Genomic DNA, 22,659 nt, shown 5'->3' on the forward strand with positions numbered 1-22,659 from the left:
TTATTTTGGAAAGAAAGTCTCATGATTTTCAGGCCAAATCTCAGGATTCTCCAGGTCTGGCTAATAAGGATTTTTGCACAGGGAGGCTTGGCTTTCCGCACTGGCTCTGCCTAGGGTGCGAAAGAGCCCCACCGGCAGGTACCTAGGACCTGTCTGGAGGGCGGCACAGGCGCCTAACAATCCATTTCGACACCCAACCATGGGAGCTAGGCATCTAGTTGCGCTGCCCAGCGTCACACCACAGACCACGTGGTCACGCCTTGCCCCGAGCCCGCCCACAGGGGCTGAATCATGGCCGAGCGAAGCCAATGGGGAGCCGCTGGCTCCTGCGGCGCACACGTGCGGAAGAAGCCAAATGGGACCCTGAGGCGGGAGCTGCCCCGGGTGAGCGAGCGAGCCCCGCCGCGCGCGCGCTGCCCACCGAGCCCCGAACGTTCGCAGAGAAGCCGTTAGGGTCTCGAATTCCAGCCGTTAAACCGCCGGCCCGCTGACCCCAGCCACTGTTGGGGAGGGCAGCCTGGGACTCCCCCAGGCAGCCCCTTCTCCTCGCCCAGGAGGCGGCGCTTCTCGGGGCCGAGCAACACGCCAGAGTGCCGCGCAGCAGCCGGGCGACAGCAGGAGCTGCTCGCGGAGGAGCCGCTGCAGCCTGAGGCACTGCCCCGCGACACCTTCCCCACCACCACATCCCAGCAACGGCCCTGCGCGCGCCGCCCCGTGGAAAGAGTCTTCGTCCCCGGGCGGGAGCCGGGAGGTTGGTTTGGGAGTTGTTGGGGCTGGGCGACCGACCGTTGACCTTCTCCGGTCCCCACCACGCCTCCTGGAGGGACCAGTACCTGGCGGCGCTGCGCGGGGAAGAGCAGCTGCTGCTGTAGCCGGCTCCGCCTGCGGGCCGGGGTCGCCATCTCCCGAGACTCAGCAGGGAGGAGCGCAGCGCGGAGACACCAGCGGCCGCCGCCATGTCCGCTCTGCATCCCCGGAATAATGGAGTCCCCGCAACAGAGAGCGCCCCGCCCCCGCCACCCTTCCACCCCCCGAGGCGCTGCGCCCCAGCACGGGCACAATGGCGGAGAAGCCGCAGAGCGGCCAGCCTAGGTATCACTGCAAAACTGCGGGAGCCCAAGGTCAACGGCCGGGCACAGCCAGGCCGGGCCGTGAGAGCTGCGGGCACCTCAGGGGGGCAAGTGGGCTGGAGCCCAGGTGTGCCCGTGGGCAGGTCGGGTTGGCTTTAATCCTCAAAGGTATTTAGGCCCCTCACTCCCATTAACAGCAGTAGGAGCTGGGTACCTCAGTACCTTTGAGAGGCTGGGCCTCAGCTCCTCGACCTATGGCACCTCCCTGTCCCTGAGTGCCCTGGGGATAAAAGCCTTAAAGTTTGTGAGGCTCACAAAGGGCCATAAGCATTCCCTACACAGGCAGCCCTCGCCTCACTAGCCAGGCTGTGCTTCGGCTGTCCATGCCCCTGCTTGCTGAGCTCACTGATTACACTTACACTGCAATGAAATATCTGTGGGTGGCCCCTCTTAGCTGGCTCTGGCTTGGGGGGGGCTATCAAATTGCGGTGTAGAGGTTCAGGCTCTGCTTTGGGGCCCCAAAAGAGGGGAGGGTCCTAGGCGCTAGCCCACATCTGAACATCTTCACTACAATTTTATAGCCCCCCAGACAAAACCTTGCAAGCCCGAGTTAGCTGACACGGATCTGCCGTGGGTGTATTATTGAAGTGTAGACATAGAATGGCCAACAGATGAGAGGGAGGTGCAAAATTACTGCTCAAAACACCGTCTTCCACAGACATATACTATAAAACCTTCCATCCCCACAGGGAAACGTGCCTCCAAAGCCAGAGCATCTCCCTCCAAACCATTCAGACTCAGCAGGCTTGCAATCATAGAACTGAATGGCTGGAAAGTACCTCAAGATGTCATCTAGTCCAGTGCCATGCACTCTTTTAACAAGGTGAAATATACAGGCTGGGTCAGAATAAAAGCAGAGGATATTTCTGTCTCTATCGCAGACATGACAGAACAAGTGCTAGCTGGGTAGTAGCCTCCAGCATGCAATGGCCCCATTGTGCTTAGTGATGTCATACACGTTGCCAGCTATTAATAAAATGCTGTATGTTAGCAAACTTGTAATTTATGCAGGCTCATAAATTCTCCTGCAGTAATTAACAGTGGCAGCAAGCCAAGGATATAAAAAAAGGGAAGAAAATTTAAAATTGTAGAATAAAGAACAAGTTTCAGGATCTTGCGCAAAAATAAGCATCTTAAATAAAGGCAGGAATCACCACTACTAAAATCTGACGAGAAATAACCTTAAAAATCATAAAACAAGGAAGAGGCTTCATTTCCTCTCATTGCAAGAAGGGAGAGCAGTATATTCTCACACTATGATCTCTAATAATACATGTTTATGTACAATGCACACATACATAAGGAGTCTAATAGCCATTTACATATTGAGGTTGTATATACACAAGTCCTTAGAAATTCCACTTGGCTGCATCTCAGTGCATAGTGCCTCACTCACTTAAGTTTTAAATGTGTCTTCAATATACACAAACCTGGTATTTTTATTTCTGCATTTCTTACTGTTCTAAGTTAAATTCTTACTTTTAAAATTGAGTATATAGAAAACATACACACCAAATAAATTTTACTCCACATAGTCTCCACCTTCCTTCTCTACTATTTGTTGATATATTTCTGATTTGTGGTCCTTACAACTCGTATTATCCAGTTTTGCAAGTACAGGGTTTATTAATATGTGTAGAAAGATGTACAATCAGCTGGTATCTATGCACACTCAAGGACCATTCCAGTTCTATAGTACACCACTTATTTGAATGGAACTTTAGTATGTTGTTAGGAAGCTGCTTTTAATATACTATTGTACATCCTTTATCCATAGAGCACTAAAATTTTGATTATAAATATTTGAATGTGACTGTGAGAATGTTATGTTATATTAGGAAATCTATCATCTAACCAGTGTAACTTACTTCAAATTATGTTTTTGGCTTATTCTCCTGCCTTCACCCAAAGTCACATTCAGTACACTTCACTTAGCAATACTCATCAGCTTTATCATCCAGAGGAACATTTATATCTATTGTCATTCCTCCCTGTTGTGTTTGTATTGTCTTCCCAGTGCAAACTTTGTCTGATGACTACTCTGTTTGTTGCAGCTCTCAAATGTTGCTCTTTTTTTGTCTTGAAAGGAGCTTTTAAATCCTACTTCTGATTTGTGTGTGTGGCCTGATCTACACTAGAGATTTTTGTTGACCAAAGTCAGCTTTTTGTGCCAAAACAGTGCTGGTGTGCACACTGCAATCACCCCCCCGCCCCTCTCCCGCTTACCCAACTCCCCTGATTTTGCAACAAAATAAAACCACCTTGACGAAAGGCATAGAGCTTTTTGCACCAAACTTTTAGCAACAAAGCATCATTATAGACACCACACTTGGTTATGTCGTGGTAAATGGCCTCCAGGAAGTGTCCCACAATGCCCATCATGACTGCTTTGGCAATCAGTTTGAACTCTGCTGCCCTGCAGCCATGCACCCCTCCCCCTTTAATATCCCAGGAATTTTTGAAATTCCACTTCTTGCTTGGTTGGCATGGAGAGTTCACATATCATCTTCCTAGCTGACCATGGCGGCTCCATGCACCAAACGCTCTCCTGCTTGGAGCACACAGGAACTTCTGGATCTGATCGGCATTTGGGGAGAGGAGGCTGTGCAGTTCCAGATCCACTTCAGTTGAAGGAACTATGACACATACGGTCAGATTTCTTGTTCGATGGCGGAGAGGGGCTATGACCAGGACACGCTGCAGTGCCGTGTGAAAATCAAGGGGCTGCGGCAGGGGTACCAAAAGGTTAGGGAGTCAAACCGTCACCAAAGACCTGCTGCTTCTATAAGGAGCTAGAAGCCATCCTCAGTGGCAACCCCACCTCCATTGCCCAGAGACCTATGGATACCCCTGTGGGCCCAGAGGCAGCGGAAACGAGTCAGCCCCGATGAAGAAGTTGTGGGTGAGGAGGTCGAGTTAGAGGACGATGCGGAGCAGAGATCAAGTCATTTGCTGACATGGGGAGCCAGGACCTCTTCTCTGCTCAGGAGGCATCAAGCCAGTCCCAGCCCTACAGCTCTTGTGTGCGGGCTGCAGGAGAGGGGAGTTTGGGTACGTGATTTTTTGAGCTGATGCTGCTTGGTTACATGAGGTACAGCTGTCCTTTGTTGCATTATACAGCTGGTTGAAGGGATAGAAATGCACAAGAGTAGTTGTGTTTGCATGTGCATCCCATTCCCCTGTTCAGCTAGGCAGTGCGGCAGAAAAGCATTAATGCATACCGAGATTTCACAGGAATCCTCCAGCGAGATCTCCAGGAAACTTTCCTGGAGGTACTCGCCAATCTGCTGGAGAGTCCTCAGCAGAGCTGCTTTCTTTCTTCCCTCCCCCATTGTAGGAAACTTTCCCATGCCAATCGGCAATCACTTGTGCAAGGACCAAAACGGCACACAGATGAGCAGCATAGGGACCCAGTTTGAAGCTGCTCGCATGGAGGAGATGCACTCTAGCATCCCTGCTCACTCTGAGGAGTGAGATATTGGCTTCTATGGCCCCCGCCTGTGGAAAATGGTGGCACAATTTGAAATTTTGTCCCTCTCTACACCTGCATCCCTACATCAGTACCCCAAACAACTGCCCAGAACCTTTTCCCCAGCTTGAGTGCCCTCTTCCTCCCAGGTACAACTCACCATGATCATCAAGCTGTGCACTTGCCAGGGGACAGTGAGAAAAGTGTATTTTACAGTAATGCATCAATGTTGTTATTGCTCTGACAACAATGCTGCTGTTCATTGTTTATTGTGCTTCTACAGATGTGCCCTTGAGGGGAAATCCCTACACACACATGCTTGAGCGCCTATGGAGGATAAGAAAACGACCAAGGAGAAGCAAAGGAGATGTTCCAAGAGTTCCTCCAGTCGTCTGAGATGGAAAAAAAAGGGCTTGGAGACACACTGTGTCCGAAAATCAGACAATTGATAGGCAGGAGAGGAGGGAAAACCAGGACCAAGACTGTTTAGAAAGATTGGACATACACAAGTCCATGGGGCCGGATGCAATGCACCGGAGGGTGCTGAGGGAGTTGGCTGATGTGATTTCAGAACCATTGGCTATTTTCTTTGAAAGCTCATGACAATTGGGGGAGGTCCCTGATGACTGGAAAAAAGCAAATATAGTGCCCATCTTCAAGAAAGGGAGGAAAGAGGAGCCGGGGAACTACAGACCGGTCAGCCTTACGTCAATCCCTGGAAAAATCATGGAGCAGGTCCTCAAGGAATCCATTTTAAGGCACTTGGAAGAGAAGAAGGTGATCAGGAACAGTCAACACGGATTCACCAAGGAAAGGTCATGCCTGACCAACCTGATTGCTTTCTATGAAGAGGTGACTGGCTCTGTGGATATGGGGAAAGCGGTGGACATGATATACCTTGACTTTAGCAAAGTTTTTGATACGGTCTCTCACAGTATTCTTATCAGCAAGTTAAGGAAGTATGGGTTGGATGAATGGACTATAAAATGGATAGAGAACTGGATAGAGCATAGGGCTCAACGAGTAGTGATCAATGGCTCCATGTCTAGCTGGCAGCCGGTCACAAGCGAAGTGCCCCAGGGGTCTGTCCTGGGGCCAGTTTTGTTCAACACCTTCATCAGTGATCTGGAGGATGGGGTAGATTGCACCCTCAGCAAGTTTGCAGATGACACTAAGCTGGGGGGAGTGGTAGATACCCTAGAAGGTAGGGATAGGATACAGAAGGACCTAAACAACCTGGTGGATTGGGCCAAAAGAAATCTGATGAGGTTCAACAAGGACAAGTGCAGAGTCCTGCATGTAGGATGGAAGAATCCCATTCACAGCTACAGACTGGGGACCGACGAGCTAGGCAGCAGTTCTGCAGAAAAGGACCTGGGAGTAACAGTGGATAAGAAGCTGGATATGAGTCAGCATTGTGCCCTCGTTGCCAAGAAGGCTAATAGCTTATTGGGCTGTATTAGTAAGAGCATTGCCAGCAGATCACGGGAAGTAATCATTCCCCTCTATTCGGCATTTGTGAGGCTGCATTTGGAGTATCGTGTCCAGTTTTGGGCCCCCCACTACAACAAGGATGTGGAGAAGTTAGAGAGAATCCAGCGTAGGGCAACAAAATGATTAGGGGGCTGGAGCACAAGACTTATGAGGAGAGGCTGAAGGAACTAGGCTTGTTCAGTCTACAGAAGAGAAGAATGAGGGGGGATTTGATAGCAGCCTTTAACTCCCTGAAAGGGGGTTCCAGGGAGGATGGAGCTAGGCTGTTCTCAGTGGTGGCAGATGACAGAACAAGGAGCAATGGTCTCAAGTTGCAGTTGGGGAGGTCTAGGTTGGACATTAGGAAAAAGTTTTTCACTAGGAGGGTGGTGAAGCACTGGAATGGGTTACCTAGGGAGGTGGTAAGTTTAGAGGTTTTTAAGCTGTGGCTTGACAAAACCCTCGCTGGGATTATTTAGCTGAGGTTAGTCCTGGTCTGAGCAGGGGGTTGGACTAGATGACCTCCTGAGGTCCCTTCCAACTCTATGATTGAGTGATAGCAGGTCACAAGCACATGATGAAAGCCATGGAGGAACAAACAGAGCTGCTAAAGTCATTCATAGCAGACTAAATTCATGCATGTTCGCCTCCCCTTGCAGGCAATACAGAACTGTTTTCCATGCCCTCCTCAAATGCCACCCACACATCCCTACCAAACTCCCTGCCCATCTCAGAACCTGTTAATTTCACCCCTTCAGACAACTTCCAGGATGATAGCTGGATTTACACCAAGCTGTCAAAGCTCACCCTGCTCCTCACTGCTTTTTCCCCTCCAGCCCAGCTTTTTGTCTGTGTTGTGAATAATTGTTATTTAATAAAGACATACTCTGTACAGAATAAACAATTATTTGTCTCTTGCACACGGTGATTGCACCTCACATTGATACACAGTGCAAGTTGGATAGCCGTCATAGCATGGCACAGTGCTGTTTACAAAGACACCTTGTTGGTGCTCACTGTCAAAATAGTTCCTCAAGGCCTCACTGATTCTAATGGCCCTCTGTTGTGCCCCTCTAATAGCCCTGACATCTGGTTGTTCATAATCATCCACAAGGCGATCTGCCTCTGCACTCCACCAGCCTCTGCACTCCACTCCACCTAGCTTCACAGATATTAGGGAGCACATAGCAGGGGGCTATAACCATGGGAATATTTTCCTCATTTAAATTTAGCCTCCCAAAAATGCATCATCAGCAATCTTTTAATCTGCCAAATGCACATTCAGTGGTCATTCAGCCGCTGCTCAGCCTGTTATTGAAGCTCTCCTTTCTGCTATCCAGGTTGCCCGTATAAGGCTTCATGAGCCATGGCAGTAAGGGGTAGCCTAGGTCTCCCAGGATCATTATGGGCATTTCAACATCCCTCATTGGAATCTTTTGGTCTGGAAAGAAAGTCCCTGCTCGCAGCTTTCTGTACAGGCCAGTGTTCCTGAAGATACTTGTGTTATGCACCTTTTCTTACCGATCTACATTGTTGTCAGTAAGATGTCCACAGTAGTCCACAAGCACCTACAGTATCGTAGAGAAGTATCCCTTTCTATTGATGTACTCGGTTGCAAGCTGGTCCAGGGCCAAAATTGCGTTATGCATGCTATCTATCACCCTGCCACAGTTAGGGAATCTCATCACTGCAAAGCCATCCACTATTTCACGCTCATTTCCAAGACTCAGTCCTTTGTAGCAGAATGCGATTGATGGCCCTGCACATAACACAGCTCCAATGGTGGACTGCTCAACTCCAAATGATTAGCAACCTGATAGCAGTCTGGAGTTGCCAGCTTCCACATGGCAATCAACATGAGCTTCTCCACCGAAAAGGCAGCTCTCATTCTGGTGTCCATGCACCACAGGGCAGGGGCAAGCTTTGCAGAGTTCCATGAAGGTGGCTTTGAGCATTCAAAAGTTCTGCAGCCACTGCTCATTATCCCAGACTTGCATAACAATGTGATCCCACCACTCAGTGCTTGTTTCATGTACACAAAAGCAGCGGTGCACTGTGTGCAGATGCTCCATGAATGCAAACAGAAATCCGGCATTGTTTGTTTGCATGGCCCACAGCAGATCAGTGCCTCAGATTCCAGTTCCAAATGGGAGCTCATAATATACTGCATGACTAGCCGTGATGTGTTCAGAACACTGAATACTACAATGGAGAGCAGTGCAGGATCCATCCTTTCAGATAGAGATGGCGGGCACTTAGGAAACTGGGGCCGTTGAAAAATTCCACAAAACACAGTCGGAAACCCATGGAATGGTGGGACAAAAATCACTGCATCATGGGATGTTGAGTCTGCACCCATGATGCACTGCAATCCTCTCTGCCTCCCCACAACTGCTAGTGGCACAAGGTGGTGAGTTGCACAGTGGGATAGCTGCCCATAGTGCATTGCTCTTACTGTTGATGCTAGAGCACCAACTGTGGATGCGCTTCGGCGACATGAGTGCTATGTGGACAGGCACAAGCATTGTAATTACAGCGCTTTTTGATCATCGCTGTAACTTGTATTGTTAAAACTTTCTAGTGTAGACAAGACCTTAGTGTGGGTGTAGTGATGGGGCTTTGGTTATAAACCAATTATAAGATCCTAAAATAAGAGCCACACAACAAGCAGCATGTCAAAGTGATGGGAACATCAGCCCCAGTATGCTTCTAGTCATAGTTCGATAATTTCATTAGCTAGCTGGTGGGTTCTGCTGCATTGTGAAATATCCAAATGTGACAGTGAGTTTACAATTTCTGCTTCTTGAGACTGGCAGATCAGCTTATGAATACTTGCATTGTATCACAAACTAAATAATCATGAAGCATTTGTACAGAAAATTTACATCCACTTTTTAACAATTATATCGTATTTTTTTCTAATATTGTACATATTACATAAATCATCTCTTTTGCCTTGCCAATATCTCAGATGAACAGAAACTACAACAATCACAAACTTCATACACAGTCTAATATGGATTATATTATTATTTATTTTGTTTATATTTACACAAAAAATAATAAGGAACACTTAGCCAAGGCACATTTGTTCACTTATAATCATTGTCCCTTCCACCTCTAACTCATCCTTAGTTATTTGCTGTTTGTCTAAGACTGAACAGTTAGGGGCAAGCGTTGTGACTTCTGCTTTGGAAATTTATGGTACCAAATGATAAATATAGAACAAAATTATCTTCCTAACTCCCTGAGTTTATTCAGCAAATGAATGATTGAAAGAAAGAGAAAGCATGCATATACAAGAGATTATCAGTACATAAAATAATCTCCTTGTCCATGGAATATATATAAATTGTTGTATATTCTAGGCTTCATAGTTCTATTCATAAGATCATGAAAGTTAGAGAAGTTTAAAATAACAAATCCACCTTCCTACTAGTTCAAGATTGTTATCTACATCAGTGTTTCCCACCGGTGTGCTGTGGCACACTGGTGTGCCGTCAGGCCTGAGCTGGTGTGCCACAGAATTTTTTGAAGAACTACTTGAAGAGTTCTGGATTGGCTCATGAATATTCATGAGTTCATTTGGAGACTATATGGTGGTGTGCCTCAAAATAATTAAAGGTATTAATGTGTGCCACAGCAGAAAAAAGGTTGGGAATCACTGATCTATATGATATTCACTAGTGCTTTGTCCTGACTAGTACTAAGAGTTCTAAGTGGGTCTTCTCCTATTTTCATTGGGAGATTATTACATATATATTGGTAAGGAAATTTCCTCTGAAATCAAATTTTGCATTTTTCCTTTCTGTCTCAGGTAAGTCCACAGATCTTCAGTGGGGATCATAGCCTGTCTGTAGATGTTGAGGGCAGAATCAAACTGATTGGACAACTGCAAGGAACTGTTCTTCCACTTTTTGGCAACCCCCTCAGTTTTATTCTGCCTTCAGTAGCTACTGGCAGGGTGGTGGAATTTGGCATCTGCCTGGAATTACTACAGTCCGCCCCATCCCCCACTCTGATGGCTCAGATAACAGGCTAAGAGGATGGAGGAAAAACATCCAAACAGGAGACCAGACTTTGTTCCTCTTGTCCTTGCCAGAGGGAGCAGAAGGAGAGGTTTGTGCCGTGGGCACTCCAGTCTCCTCATCTGCCAAGTAAGAAATGTTTAACTTTCGCCACCTTACCCTAACCCAGGAGCTCGTTCCCAAAGAGTTACCCCTCCAGTGGAGAGTTTGATAGCTAGGCCATAAAAGTCTTGAAGGATAGCAGGAAAATGAAGAGAGACCATTGGAGGTACAGTATAACTTCAGAGTTACGAACATCAGACTTACGAACTGACTGGTTAATCACACACTTTGTAGTTACGTCAAAGGGCAGTGGCCCAGCATGGGAAAACCATGAGCAGGACCAGCTGAATCCACCATAGACAGAGTAAGGAGTGGCCTAGTCAGACCATTTTGGGCATGTGTCCTCCTTCAGTGCAGGACTTATCACACTCTCTCCCCTTCCCTCATTGGGCAATTTGGTCTTCCACCCTAAACCCCAGGGGAATTCAGGAATTCTGCATGGAGGGGAGAAGAAGGGAATCTCCCCCTCAGGAAGAAATTCCCTCTTGGAGTAAGGAGCTCTTGGATTTGGCACAAAAAGCACCTTTAACCTCAGAAACCGCCATCTTTTGAGCTTTAGGCAGCAGCTGCAATGTCCCATAAGACCGTCTATCCACTTGCAAAAGGGCAAAGAGAAAAAGATGCCTGTTAGCAGAAGAGGCTCTCAGGACTCCTCATTTGACTCAGGTTCCCAATCTCCACCCCCTCAAGAAAGTAACCAAAAAAAAAAAAAAAAGTTTAAAAATGCTCAGGAAATTACCTCCAAAACTTAGGAGAAAACTGGCTTGTTCTGCAGATAGCCATAGTACCCCTGACTTATCACCAAAGAGCACCAGAGCTAAAGGTTCTGCTCCCAAAGCATAATAAAAGGAATTAAATAGAATTGTTGTGTGTCAGGTTCTTCTTCATCATCATTTAATTCATTTTCATCCTCATCTTCATGGGCATCACCATAGAAAAGAAGACCAGGAAATATGTTCAATCTAAGTCCAAAAGAGGAAAAAAGAAATCAAAAGGAAAGTCAGGATGTTCTTCACAGGAGGAAGGTGAATTCTCACTGAATTGCAGGACAAAGTAAAGCAAGAGGATCTTTTTCCAACTGACTAATTTGTGACAATGTTGTGAAAGGTGATTAGATACTTGGATATTCTATAGGACAAGCCCATTAGAAAAGATTCCCAGAAAATCTCAATGGCTTCAGTGTTCATAGCGCATGAAGCCAGGGATGCTTTGATGTTTTCAGCACATGTGATGGCTTCAAATGTGGTGACTGATGGCACCTCTGGTTATAAGCCTGGAAGCATGATATAAAGGCCAAAATCATGTTAGTGGCTTCAAAATATTTAGGAGGTCAGTTATTTGGGAAGCCATTAGACAAAGTGGTGGCAGAATCCTCAGATAAATCCAAAATGATTATCTAACTCCAAATTTGGGAAAAGAGATAGCCAGCCAAATATCATATTCATGGATACATTCCATTAACTACAGAAGGTGAGACTACAGCAAAGCAAATGGAACAAGTCTAAGTGCAAAAAAGGGAGATATCAGTCCTCCCGCAATGCAAATGCCTGACTACAGTCAGGAGAGTTCTGATGAGCAACACCTAGGAGGAAGACTATTAAAATTCAAGAACCAATGGCCTCTCTCCATGTCAGACACATGGGTCCTGGATGTGGTTCAACAAGGGTATATCACATAATTGTAAAAGGTTCTGAATTATCGTTTCCTCCCTTCTCCAGTATCCTCAAATCAGAAAAAGAGGTGAAATATTTCTTTTGTGAATCAGCACAAGAAAGAAAGAAAGTTCCTGAAGCGGAAATGTTCTCCAACCACTACTCAGTCTTATTTCTAGTACCCAAGCGATCCAGGAAGGGCAGAGCAATGTTGGACTTAAAACACTTGAACAAGTTGACAAGGATGACTAGATTCAAGATGGAGACCTTGAAGTCCATAGAAGCAGCAATCTGCCAGGGGGATAAATCAATGTGAATCTTTACATCAATCAATGTGAAGGAGTCCTATCTTTGTGTGCCAATTCACCAGGGCATGGGAAATTTCTGTGATTTGCTCCTGGGTCTGATTATTTTCAGTACAAAACGCTGCCTTTCAGACTCATCCGCACCCTGAATGTTCATGGAAGTCCTTGTTCTAGTGTTTTTTCTCAGGCAGAAGGGGTACCCTTTCTTGGATGACAGTGTAGTCAGAGTCCCGTCCAAGAAAGGTCCACTCAAGTAGGGGCATGTACAAGGGGGGGAAGCAGGGGCATGCCCCACCCAATAATCAGTGAGGGCACAAAACTCCCAGAGTCGCAGTGGGGAGAGCAAGCTCCTCTGGCCCCAGGGCCACGGTAGGGGCACCAAACGTGCACTTCCAAAAGCAGTCCATTTTTATTCCTGCACACACCACTGCACTTAAGTGACAAAGGCAATGATCCAAAATGTGGCACAGCATAGATTTATTGTAAATTTTGGAAAGAGTTATCTTCAACCACCTCAGCACCTAATTCATCTTTGAGTGTTGTGAGTCAGAGGCCCACAAAATATTTCTGTCAGCCAAAAGATGGGACAAAATCAGATCAGCAATTTCTCCCCTGAGGATGTGCCCGCAGACATCAGTAGGCATCCTAATGAGTGTTCTAAGGATGATTGTGTCCTGCATTGAGATAGTGCCTTGGGCAAGAATGCATATGAGGAACTCTCCCAAGTTCCCTGCTGTCCCTTCCCTACCATTTGCTGATTTTTCCATATTGGAAAGTGAAAGTTTCATCACTTATGTTGAAACCCCTGGATTGGTGGATAAATCCAGAAGATTACATGAAAGGATGGCAGCGCCAGAGAGGTCTGTCATAACAACGGATGCCAGTCTGGAAGGATGGGGTGCATTCTCCAGGAAGTTGGTGGCTCAAGAGACATGGTCCTTCTCAGAACAAAAAAAAAGCCTATGTTATCTAGAGCTGAAAGCAATCAAATATGGTCTTCAGCAGCTGGCTCCAGCATTGCTGAGCAATCATATTCCGGTAATGACAGACAGTACATCAGCAATGGCATCAAGTGGGTACACAGTTAAGGAATTTATAAAAGGAAGCAGCATCATTGATGCAGTGGGTGGAGGCCCACATACAGTCTATCAGGGCCCTTTGTGTCAGGGGCACCAGCAGTGTGAAGGCCAACTGGCTCAGCAGAAGGAAAATGGGTCAGGCACAGTGGATTCTTCACAATGAATCCTTCAATTGACCATCAGAAATTTCAAAGTTCTGACTCGGGATTATTTTGGATTCAAGGCAAATATAATTCTTTGCAAGTAAAAGAGACCCAGGAACCCTAGACATAGATTCCCTGTTATTCAAGTGGCCAAAGGGCTTGCTTTATGTTTTTTTCCCAGCACCCATCATCCCTAAAGTAATAGAGAAGATCAGGAAGGAGGAAGTGGAAGTGATTTTAGTGCCTCCCCCCCCAATAACCCAGAAACCCTTGGTTCCCTAACACCATGAAGGTGTCAGGGGAGATACCATTGTTCCTGAGTCTAAGGCCAGATTTATTTCCTAGGATCCAGTTCTTCACCAGGATCCAAGTACTTAAATCTAGCATTTTGGCATTTTTGAAAGGAAGTTTCTAGAACGAAAAGGCCATTCCTCTGGTCTCATTGAAATTCTGTTAGCATCTAGGGGGAAACCAACAAACAGGATCTGGGCTAAATTCAAAGTTTGGTGTGGAGACAGACAGCATCATATAACCAAAGTGTCCCATGTTCTGGATATTTTCCAAGATGGTTTCGATATTGGCTTGCAAACTAATACTTCGAAAGTACACATATCTACTCTGTATGCAGTTTTGAGTATGTATAGAAAATCTTTCATTTCCCACCATTAGTATATATGTTGCTTCATTAGAGCAGTTCAGCTACTGTATCCTCCTAAGGTGCATAGAGCTCCATCCTGGAATTTGAACATTGTGCTCAATGTCTTAATGCAGATGTCCTTTGAACATGTGAAATCAGTTTCATTTTTATACTTGATTATCAAAATTAGTCATTGCTATTCCTTCAGCAGAAAGGGTGTCAGTGTTGGGAGATTTGTCAATTGATCTTTCCTGCTCCGTCTTTCACAAAGATAAGGGTTTTTTGACAACAGATCCTGCCTTTATTCCAAAAGTAAATTAATTTTTTCATCGAGCTTAAGAAATCTTATTGCCTTTTTTTTTGGGCCACAAAATCTCACTCAAAGGAGAAGCACTGGTATTTGCTGGTTGTAAGATGAGCCTTAATGTTTTATCTTAAAAGAACTGAGAGCATAAGAAAAACAACAGCCTTAGTGGTCTTATTTTATCCAAGAATAAGAGGTGCTAAGGAATCTAAATCATCAATCACGGTGGATATACTGATGCATTACTGAGGAGTATAGAACAAAAGGACTCAATCCTCCAGTGGGCATCAGAACTCATTCAGCACAAGTAGTAGTGGCACCATGGGCTGAGAAAGGGCAAGCCCCTTACAATTAAATCTGTAAAGCTCCAACTTCATCATCCCTGCATAGACTTACCAAGTTTTACAAGTTAAATACTCAATCTTCAGCTGTTGCTTTGGCAGGCAGGTCCTGCATGCTCTGGTGATTCCTTAGAATAAGGGAATCCTTTCTCTCAATGACATTATTTTAATCTCTCCCTAGGAATTTTGTCACTGCTGAGACAATCCCACACTGAGGATTTGTAGACCTAGCCCTGAGAGAAAACAGGACAATTTGTGATTGCCTACCTGAAAATGTTCCCTTTGAAGGAATAGGTCCACAGATCTGGCCCTATTTGGAAATGGGAGATCTGTTTAACTTATGGTTAAAGTTCTTTGCAGTAATTAATTTTTTCTTGTTGTTCATAATGTTCTCTTGTTGAATATTTTTGCAAGCTGCTGATGCTGCACAAGAGATTTGTATTTTGTTTTGCAGTCTGAAGTCTGGAGGAGCTAGCTTTGGAAGGATCTCCACAAACACAGGTTCTGTGGAAGGTGAGGGCTAGTCCCTCATCAGCTGTCCAATCAGCTTTGATGCTGCCCCCTTCAGCTAAGAGAGGCAATGACCCACACTGAGGATCTGTGGATCTATCCTTTTGGAGAAAGGAAAATTTTCAGGTAAACAACCATAAATTCTCCCATTCTTTCATTCCATTAGATTTAGTTCAATGGAGTCAAACCCCTGCTTTGTTTGATGTATTTATGTGACCTGTATGGGATACTCAGAATCTGGAAAATTTAAACTTTTATTTAAGATAAAATGTTTCTATCCCTCTTAGTTGCAAAGTTAATCTTCGAAGCTTGAAGTATAATCATTGCAACATCTTTCTAACTCTGCCAACAGTCTGAAACAATGGTTCTGGGAGGTATGAACTCCCCCATATCCCATTAATCTCATTGGGATGCTGACCCTAAAACTTAATGATGACACTTTAAATGTCAGCATTAACTAGTTCATTGAATGTTAACTATTTCATTGCTGATCATTTTAGCAGATAGGATGGGAAAGGGGTTAGAGCAAAGCTCATGGGAGAAACGATGTAGCTGAAGGGAGAGAAATGCACAGAAAAGAAAGTAGGAGAGACACAAAGACAGGAAAAATGGAGAGAAAGAAAGCAGGATGGGGAAAGAAGAGAACCAAATGGCGGAAAAAGATGAAGATGAGCATTAGAAATGGTTGAAATTTTTCAAAGGAAAAGTTTTTTCATGAAAAACCCTTTTTCTAAAATGAAAATTTTGCAAAACCCCTGTATTTTAATTGTCAACATTTTCATGATTTTATATACATTTCTATAAATTGTTATCAAAGTGATTACAAAAAGTTTTCATTCACTAAAAACCTTTTTGTAAATTGGAAAAAAAAAATAATTGCGTTAATGGTTTCTACAACATTGAAATTTTTTAAGAAAGTAAAAAATGGTTAATTTAAAACCTTGTGAAATGGAAACAACTGACATTTATCATGATTTCCCTCCCCCATCCCAGTTTTCAAGCAGCTCTAGTGAGCATATTTTCTCACTGTGATGCTGAATGCAACTATAAGATACACAAAACATATCAATTAACTTTTGTACAAACTTCTCTTTGACATCAGTAGGAGTTTTGCTGTGCATCCTCCACTCCACAGGCCATGAATAAAAATAGAATTATGCCCTTTCCACACTATGAGATTGAAATCCATGTCCTTGATTATCATCTCCACTGTTTCCTCCTAGCTCTACTACAGACTTCCTGTGTGACCTTGGGCATGTCATTTAATTTACCCTATGCCTCAGTTCCCTATCTGCAAAATGGGAATAATACTTTCCTACCCCACAGGGAGGTTGCGAAGATAAAATCCATTAATGATTGTAAGGCCCTGAGATTCTGGGGTGCAGAGACCATATAAATATATAGATTACTGCAGGAAGCGCCCAGGGCAAACTAAGGGCTCTGAACATACCTGTGTTGTCTGCACCTACATAAATCTCTGATATACTATGAAATTGAAGTAAAGGCTGATCTCTAATTCATATAGAAAAGATATTCATTTAATTTAATTTAAACTACTATTGTAAATAGGGGACTTTCCCAAGCATCAAGGAAATGGAGGTGTTTATAAGGAATGCTTGTCATTTGTGGCTTCTCCAGATCTGTGTCCCTGGATTCTTAGACGTTGCTTATAATGATTTTGTGAAGTATAGTGAGGACTACAACTATGCTGGTGGCCCGATTTCTGGTAGTAGTCAGCACAACTGCACGGCTATCAGCCTCTCACCATGCTAGGTCCCATAACCCAGTCCATTACAAGCCTAAACAAGATTTCATTATTAAAGATATTTATGCTGTGTAAGAAGGGAACATTCATGTCAATCAGTCTACATCTCATTAATTCAAAACACATGGGAAAAACTAACAAGTATGAATTCTTTGGGCTAATATCTCAGAGATACTTATGTTAAAACATTTAAATGATGAGGCCACAAAAAGGATGGTTAAACAACAGATCTTTGCTACCTTCTATGCCTGCAACACCAAAAGAAGTGGTTCATCAATGGAACTGCATTTGACTTCTTTGGAGGAGAAAATTCAAGCTATCCTTTTAAAAGAACAAATTTGTCATGCTAAAAAGATAGTTTGGCTGCCAAAACATACATGAAAATAGTTTGTAAATACTCATTCATTTTCCAGCTCATTATTGTTATTGTTTTCAGTGGTCACATAACTCACACAAATAACTTGCAGTTTGCTTCCCGTTCTATACGGAGTAATGCGTTGTCTGTTTATGCCTGATAGGAAGTGGGGATGAGTGAGTGAGCAGATTACCAAACCTTGATTTGGCCAGTTTAAACTTCAATCATTGCTGTAGGGATTTTTTAACTCTCTACACATACACAAATGCCACATGGCACATCAGACAGCATTGATTTTACTCATTTTAATGTATACAGTTTTAATCCAAATTAATTGTATTTTGTATACGTCTTGATTACCACATGTGAGATGGACAGGTGCAATAGAAAACATGATCTGTGCTTCTGTTGGAAAACCACCTGTCTCCTCAGAGCTTTCAAGTCACTCCCGTGTTCACTTCTTGATAGGAAAAATCTTAAAGTACTTACAACTTAGACTGAGAGTTAAAGAAAGAGAGAAGAGGGCAGATAAATAGATACTGAGTAATGCATTCTGAACACTGGTGTGTTACAATCTAGTTACTTTTTGTCATTTATGTAAATGAAAAGAATGCATATTACTCAAAAAATCTCCAAGTTTTTGGACCTTCCATTTTAAGGATTATGTCAAAGCAAGGTCTAAAGATTCCCATTCTGCACAGTCATTGTGATCTAATTTACCAATATGCAAGATTCTATATCACAGCAACTCCATCCCCCATTAAGTCAACTTCTATTACAGGATAACAGAAATCAAAGTTCTTGTCAGGTCTGTTTAGAAAAAAATGCATTGTATAAAATTAAACACTAGATGGCAGCAACTACAAGAGTTCAGAGGATATGCTGGTTAAATGTTATACAGCCACACTATTGCACATTTCCAGTTCTTGTGCAACTTCCTTTATAAACATCAGTAGTTTGGAAAAAACACATGAAATGCACAAACTGGTTTTTTAAAATGTCACACATACTACAGTAGCAGTGGATATAGCTAAGACCATCGAGATGTAAAAGAGAAAATAACAAGAAATAAGATCCTCCGATCTTTCTGCTAATGTTACAATTATATTCTCCATAAGAAATTATTAAATTCCTCTGAAAGAACTACATTTGTAAGAGAATGACAGTCTTCAGTGGGAGCTGTGGGCAGTTCAGCATCAGGCCACTTATTTAGGAGCTTAAATAAAGATATTGGAGACAAACTTTAGGCGCTCCTTTTAAAAAATCTTCATCTCTAACTACATAACCACTACATTTCAGAGTGTACACCAATGGGAATTTGTATGAGAATTAGTCTGTACTATGAGAATACTACTAACAGGAATTAAATGGTCTTGTAAAAAATACATGGTATTTCCTAGAAGCAGAAATGAAAGAATTCCTGGACTAAAGAATAAACTGGAATCATCTGCACATGTTAGAGATTAACAGACAATAAAATATCTGTTACCTCATCTACTTACAGATGCCTTTCTTTCATCAAAGAACTGCCAAAGCTAAAACATCATTTGCTGCCCTCAAAGAACCAATGCTTCTGGGAATGATGCTCTGGTGACTACTAAATCAGCACTGTTTGGCCCAGAAATGTCATTCTGACGAACAAAGCGTTGGAAGTGGTGATGTGAATGAAGTAGATTGAGCCCTTGGCTGACAGCATACTTTGCCTGTGTTGTATTATTATGTGTGTGTTCATCCAGGAAACAGATGAACTGTTTCCTCACTTATTTTTATGTTTATCCCAAGTTATTACTGTAGCATTGTGTCAATGGGTGCAGTGAAGGTCCGAGGGGGCCACCCCCTCTGCCATTTTCTGAACCAGGTGCTCCTGTTGCAACTGATGTTGGGCTGCCAGTTCCCAGATCAGTGTTGTTGTATCTCTTGTTGCTGGGCCATCTGCTGCTGTTGCTGGATAGCCATTTGCTGTAGCAGCTGCGTCTGCTGTTGTTATTGCTAGGTTGCCTGTTGCTGTTGGCTCTTCAGCATCCACTTTAATAATTTGTCCATGTCTATAACGATTGTAGAGCTACATCACCCTTCACTCTCTCTTGCTCTTGGTCTTTTTACCAAGACCCGATCACTGCCTGCATTCTCCACCACCTGTCATGGGGGGCAGCAGGGCTCCAAGGTGGCCACCCCTCTCTCGGCAGCAATGGCATGTAGTGGTAAGAGTCCAAGGCACCAGTACTACAAATCCAAAGTGTCACTCCCTCCCAGCAGCAGTGGAACCTCGTGGCAAGAGTCCACATGGCTGCCCTCTCTCTGGGCAGCAATGCATAGTGGCAAGTGCAGGGAGAGTAGGGGAACCAGGCTCACCCTGCTCCACCAGGTTCCAACCCAGGGCCCTCTGAAACCAATTACCCTGATGCAGGGTTCAGGTTTCCATGTCTCCAAATGTGTCCCTGGGTTCCTTCCTACCTTTAAGCCCGCCTCAGGCACCTCCTCCACTGGCAGCAGCTTGGCATCTACTTTGGTCCCTGCAGCTGATAGATTCCCCACAGCGTAGTCAGGGTACTCAGCCTCAGCAGTCTGGAGTCTCAGCGGCTCCTCTACTGGAGCCTGCAGTGCATGGCTGGACTCCTCAGCCAGCCCACGCTGAGCTGAGCTGCTTCCTTTTATATGTCCCCTCCACTGGGCGCATGCCCAACAAGGGAAGAGGGCATAGTCTCTTGGGCCCACACCAGTTTGTTAACCCCAGCGTTGCTAGCAAGGGATTGAGATATCTCGTCACGCATTGTTGATACCTGAAGTGATACACTTAATCATCACACTTTTAAAGAAACATATTAATGACATACAGCATTGAAGTATAAAGGAGTTTAATATGTATAGGACATTAATACTACCCTATCTAAAAGACCTGTTTCAAACTGGTAAAAATTATGCAAGATATGCAAGACTCTCATCAGGACCCACAAGTTCCTTGATGCATGTTTTATAGTACAGAGTTTATTCTCCCAATTCTAAATTCCAGAGAAAAGGTATACTGGAAATTGTTTTCCTGTTAGCAGACATCAATGAAACCAAATTTTACTATACTGATACAAAAATGCAATCAGCATTATTAATAACATAAAAGGAAGATGTCATTACAAATTTAAGACAAAAAAACTAATCCTTGAAATCAAACTCACATCATATTCCTCAACCAGCTCATGTTCTAACAATACCCTTTTTCTTTACATCCCGTTAGTTTTTATTTCCTGCAAAGCATTCAGTAGATTTCCCCTAGAACTGATTTATTGTGATAAATCTAATCACAGAATTTATGCAGGTTACAAATTGTAATGAACCATAAAAAGTGTCTCTCTTGAGACCATGACTTTTACTGTCTAGTAGAGTTGTGAGCTTAAGTTCCCATGCTCATCTTTTAAGGGTGTTATGCAGCTTCCCTTTGAGGAGTAAGACTGAGATCAGATATAAAGTGATTGCTTTGTGAAAAGTGTTCACCCACACGAACAAAAGTGTTAACCACTTACATTTAACAATCTGTCTCGCCTTGTATTTAGCTGTGACACTCTGGTTATCTTTTCCAGGCCTGAGAGAGCAGGCTTAGTTCACTAATATGGATTACTGATATTGATTAATAATAAATCTGAAGCTAAAACTGGTTGCAGAGCACTGGTATTATATATTCCCTTTGGGCTGTCATGCTCAAGGAATGAGATATCATGTGAAAATGATTGTAAGCTGCTGGGGCATGGGCAGCCTACCTAGTGGGTGAAGCAGGACCTTGCCTGATGGTCATGGTGGCAGTTCAGGTAATGACAAGCAAAGATCCAGGGATCAGGCACTGGTCCAACTGTGAAGCCAGAGTCAGTATCAAGGGGCTAAGCTGAAGGTCAAAACTAGACTCAGAGGCCAAAGCCTAAGCCAACATTTAAGTCAGAGTTGTAGTCAGGGGGTCAGAGCTGGGAGTCAGAAGTCAAAGTCTGAGCTGAAGGGAAAACTCATAGTCAGGGACATAGCTGAGAGTTGGAGCCAGGAGCCATCAGAAACCCGAACAGACAGGCAGGCAGAGGCTTGGGCTAGAACCAAGAACTGGAGTAGAAGGTGGAAGTGAGAGCTAAGTAAGCACAGCTGCAGCAAGGGCATGTGCAGGAATTTAAATTCCAGTGCTCTTGGATAGGCACATTCTGTGTCCCTGCCAGGGCCCCAGGAGCTGTCAGCTCCTGCTGTGGCAGGATCAGAAGAGCATGTGCCCTCCTCGCTGGGGCCTCACAGGCCAGGAGAGCTCTATGCCCCCCTGCTGATTATTGGGGGGGGGGCAGAGGGGCAATACCCTTACTTGCTTCCCCTTATGCACACCTCTGGCTGCTGGCATAGTATATATTGAGGAGACACTGTACTACTGCTCCTGCAAGACTCAAGCAGTGGATTGCTGGATCCCCTGCCCACTTAGGAAGTGCAGCTATTTGGAGGGAACTTATTGTGCCCAGCTGAACTTGCTGGGTTGCCTAGCGACCAGGATGGGAGCCACCTGTGCCCATGACAGTGATGACCTAGATGCAGTGTCCACATGGCCTTCCTCTTCAGCTCCAGGTAGAGAGAGTTGAAATAGTCCAACCTGGAGGTGGTAAATTTACAGATCACAATGGCTGACTTCAAGAGGACAGGACAAAATCTCTTTTCTAGTAGAAAATGACAGATTTTTTTATAGTAATTGCAATTATTAGTGTTCAGGAGCAAAAATGAGTCCAAGAGGACCACAGAGCTGCTTACCCTGTTGATAACTGGTGGACAGGAATTCTCAATTGAAGCTCTGATTGTAGTAGTTGCCACTTGTTCAAATTGCTCTTTTCTCCCTATCACAATCACCTCAGTCCTTACTCAGAGCCATGTTGTTGCTCATAAAAACTTTCACAGCAAGTGGGTAAGACAGTGGAGGGGTAAAAATGTTGAAACTTTTTTAGCTCTAGAAAGAAAAAGCTTAGACCAAGTGCAAATTAATTCTTGTTGTTGAGAAAGATTTCTCTGAGTAGAACAGAAAAAAAAGTAATGATGGTTGGGTACTTGTTGGAAGAGAAACTCATGGTGGCTTGGCCCTTGAGTATCTTGTGCAGATACAGTTTGCTATGATCAGGGAGAGTGTTTCACAAAATAGAATTAATTTGGATATATGAAAACACATAACTGATTTTGAAGATTGTCTCTTTGGAAATGTAAGAATTTTCAGAAGAAATCTTTTTGAAAGCTATATTTTCAAATATGAACAAAAAACAGACTATTCATATGATTTGGGGGGGGGGGGGATGGGGAAGGAAGCGTAATAACCTCAGTATCAGTGACCAGAGTTTCCTTGACCAGCCAGGCTATGCTGGGCAAAATAA

General features: G+C 44.1%; 1 protein-coding gene across 1 annotated transcript in view; it reads right to left on the reverse strand.

The window, feature by feature from the left end:
- MTHFD2L (methylenetetrahydrofolate dehydrogenase (NADP+ dependent) 2 like) overlaps nt 1–1,744 on the reverse strand; it is a 77,913-nt gene extending 76,169 nt beyond the window's left edge. Inside the window, exon 1 of the mRNA XM_067557364.1 lies at nt 834–1,744. Coding sequence (XP_067413465.1) covers nt 834–958 — 125 coding nt within the window. The 5' untranslated portion in view covers nt 959–1,744. The remainder of the gene's footprint in view (nt 1–833) is intronic.
- Nucleotides 1,745–22,659: the final 20,915 nt, after the last annotated feature.

Source organism: Emydura macquarii, unplaced genomic scaffold, assembly GCF_026122565.2.
Source record: "Emydura macquarii macquarii isolate MOO-44397 ecotype Brisbane River unplaced genomic scaffold, CSIRO-AGI_Emac_v2 contig_1790, whole genome shotgun sequence".
Classification (NCBI taxonomy): domain Eukaryota; kingdom Metazoa; phylum Chordata; order Testudines; family Chelidae; genus Emydura; species Emydura macquarii.